This window comes from Camarhynchus parvulus, chromosome 1 (genome assembly GCF_901933205.1).
Source record: "Camarhynchus parvulus chromosome 1, STF_HiC, whole genome shotgun sequence".
Lineage (NCBI taxonomy): Eukaryota > Metazoa > Chordata > Aves > Passeriformes > Thraupidae > Camarhynchus > Camarhynchus parvulus.
This window is the reverse complement of record NC_044571.1, coordinates 85,565,851-85,569,143: the sequence shown is the minus strand read 5'-3', so window position 1 is coordinate 85,569,143 and position 3,293 is coordinate 85,565,851. Positions and strand designations below refer to the sequence as shown.

Here is a 3,293-nt window from a genome sequence, read left to right as displayed (position 1 = left end):
TTTCTCGGTACCCTGTGTATGTGTTTGAGTCCTTCAGTTTTAGGAAAAAAAATAAAGGTTTTCTCATGTTGTCGTGGGATGACCGCTTTTATCCCAATATCGTGTATTGTGTCTGGCAGCTGTTTTTTTCCTCTCTCTCTCTCTCCCCCCCCCCTCCCGGCCGTCTTGCCGCGGCGGGGCGGGGAGGGAGGAGGGAGGGGGGACTGGGTGCACTTTGCCTTTTTTTTTTGGTTTTTTTTTTCCTGGCTTTGAGCTGCTTGGCTGGCTGGCCGGCTTGCTTCTGCTTGCTGCTTCGCTTGCTTGCTACTGCCTTAGCCCTAGCTGATAGCTGCTTTCTTTTTCCCTTTGCTGCTTTCTGCGCTGTTTTTTTTTCCTCTTTTTTCCCTTTTCTTTCGTCCTCTCTTTCTTACCCTCCCCTGAAGATACTGGACCGGCTCTGGACCTGACCTGGGACGTCCGACGTCCGGCGGGATCTCTGGAGCCTGCAAGAGAAGCTTGGCACCCTCCACAACACTGAACTGGTTTTTCTTTTCTTTTCTTGTGTTGGGGAGTGTTCTTTTGTTATTTGTCAATAAATAGGTTTTGTTTTCCACTTTGCTCCTCCGAGGAATTCCTTCCCGAACCCGGTGTTTGGGGGGGGGGGGGGAACTCCCTTTTGGAGATTTCCCCTAATTTTGTCCTGAACCAGGACATCCTTTTTGGTGCATTGGCCGGGAAATGAAGGAGGCCGAAGACAGTGGAAAACAAACCTATAACAATAATATTTTGTTCTTGGCTGTTTTGTGGGCATATTGGTAATTCATAATGTCATTTGGGGTGAAAGTTTGCCGGTATTTCTGGTCCCTTGGGGTTTTTGAAGCTTTAATACCTTTGTGGTCCCTAGGGTTATTTCCTTACCCAAAAATAGCTCTGGTGTTGTCCGTAATAAGTAGCTTCTGTAAGCAGGGGGCACTAACCAGAATAGTCATTGGGCTGGTCTTATGTGTGCTGATTTGTCGGAGGTTTATGGAAAACCTTGTTTCAGGAATGTATGGGTTGCTGTCATGGCTGTGTACTCAGTTTGTTTGGGGAGAAGAAGGGGAAGGGGCTTCTCAGCTTTTGTCTTCCTTCTTCTCCTCCAAATTGTTGACATCTCTATTAGGAAATGTTGAATTTCCCCTGAGTTTAAAAGAAACCATCTTTCTGGCATTTAACTTATTAAGCCTTTCCTATACTGTCTGGAGTGTATATAAAATGAAAGCCGAGATCTCTAGAGGGATTAGAGAGACTCCTGATTCAGGAGTAAAACAAAGCAGGGAAAATCTTGACTGGAGTGGGAAATGGGAGGATATGGGCCAGACTTTAAAGGAATTTGCTGATCCTATAGGCTGGGACTTTCCATCTGATCAAATTCAGAACCCAGTCGAGGTGGCAAAGTATTTGAGGGAAAAGTGCCATGGTAATACTAAGGAGGAAAGACTTACTGCAGTGAGCTGGGCCTTAGCGTTTGTTTACTGTACTCTGCCAGATACTGTGGAGCAGCAGATAGTAGAAAGGGAACAGGGAGATAAGTTAGTTACTATCCCAGTGACCCAGGCTGCAGCTAACATCCCAGGCTCCAGGCTAGCAGCTGAATCAGACGACAGGCCCCAACCCATGGCTGTCGCAGCTAATACAAGAGGTGGAAAGTGTAAAGACAAGACCGATCAAAAGGTGGAGGATGATGATGATGATGCAGGAGAAGGACCCTCACCAAAATCAGAGGCCACATCAAGGGGCACAGATTCTGGAGCTAATACTGACTCCTTTTCTCTGAAGGACCTCAGGGGCCTAAGAAAGGATTACAGACGACAACCTGACGAATCTATAATCAGTTGGTTAGTCCGCCTTTGGGATGCTGCAGGGGAGGTTACGATTTTGGATGGTACTGAAGCGAGGCATTTGGGATCCCTGTCGCAGGATACTGTCATCGATCAAGGTATGATGAGCAGGGCTAGCCCTCACAGCCTCTGGGAACGGGTCCTGGAGAGTGTAGCACAAAGATACTTATGTGCTGATGATCTCTATATGCAGCAGACAGGGTGGAAGACCATAGAGCAGGGGATCCAACGCCTGAGAGAAATGGCGGTGGCAGAGCTCATTTTCTCAGATGATATAACAACTAGGAATCCGGACCTGGTACCATGCACACCTGTAATGTGGAGGAAACTTGTGCGACTTGGGCCACCTGAATACGCTTCTGCTCTGGCAATAATGAAGCGGGATGATACATATGAGACTGTGCTTGATATGGCGAAGAAGCTTCGAGCGTATGCAGATGCTGTGCATGGACCAATTCATGCCAGAATTGCAGCAGTGGAAACACAACTGCGGAAACTAGAGGACAAAATAGAGGAGAATCATAAGAAACTCCAGGAAGAGATTAAGGAGGACTTTATTCAAATCTCGGCTGTGCAAATTAGAGGCCCTGGTATCCAACGCTGGCGCTCCTTTGATGGCGAGAGAAGGTACACCCCACGGGCTGAGTTATGGGCCTTTCTGCGTGAGTCTGGAGAAGACATGAGGAGATGGGATGGAGAACCCACTGCTGCTTTGGCACAACGGGTGCGTGATTTGAAGAGAAGAGGAAGTATCACCAAAAAGAGGGCAGCTCCGGTTGCTCGCAGCCGAGATGTTGAGTATGACGATGACATGTCCGATCCCCTTGAAGGAACTTCTAAGGCATACGCCCAAGGAAAAAAGGACAATCTGGCTTAGAGGGGCCCTGCCTCTAGCCAGGAAGAGGCACGGGAAAATCGGGTTTTTGGAAGGTGTGGATCAGATGGCCTGGCACATCAGAGCCACAAGACTATGAAGCATTGGTTGACACTGGATCACAGTGTACCTTAATGCCATCAGAATACGTGGGGACAGAACCTGTTTCCATTGCTGGAGTGACGGGGGGATCACAACAGTTGACTTTGTTGGAAGCTGAGGTGAGCTTGACTGGGAAGGAGTGGCAGGAACATCCGATTGTGACTGGTCCAGAGGCTCCGTGTATTTTGGGCATAGACTTCCTCCGGAATGGCTATTACAAAGATCCTAAGGGATTCAGGTGGGCTTTTGGAATAGCTGCAGTGGAGATAGAGGGTATTAAACAACTGAATACCTTATCTGGACTATCAGAGAACCCATCTGCAGTAGGACTCTTGAAGGTAGAGGAGCAACGAGTACCAATTGCCACTTCGACAGTGCACCGCAGGCAGTACCGGACGAATCGAGATGCCGTGATCCCCATCCACAAGATGATTTGAGAGCTGGAGAGCCAAGGGGTG

General features: G+C 48.3%; 1 protein-coding gene across 2 annotated transcripts; it reads left to right on the top strand.

The window, feature by feature from the left end:
- Positions 1-239: 239 nt before the first annotated feature.
- On the top strand, positions 240-2,774 carry LOC115909789. 2 transcript variants are annotated; one of them, XM_030959384.1, is made up of 3 exons: positions 240-521; positions 1,798-1,957; positions 2,053-2,774. In XM_030959384.1, the coding sequence occupies exons 2-3, from the start codon at positions 1,874-1,876 to the stop codon at positions 2,734-2,736; spliced, it is 768 nt and encodes a 255-aa protein (XP_030815244.1). In that variant the 5' UTR covers positions 240-521; positions 1,798-1,873; the 3' UTR covers positions 2,737-2,774. The 2 variants fall into 2 exon arrangements, with proteins under 2 accessions (XP_030815244.1, XP_030815234.1); XM_030959374.1 differs by having other exon boundaries at positions 243-521; positions 1,798-2,774.
- The last annotated feature ends 519 nt before the right edge of the window (positions 2,775-3,293 follow it).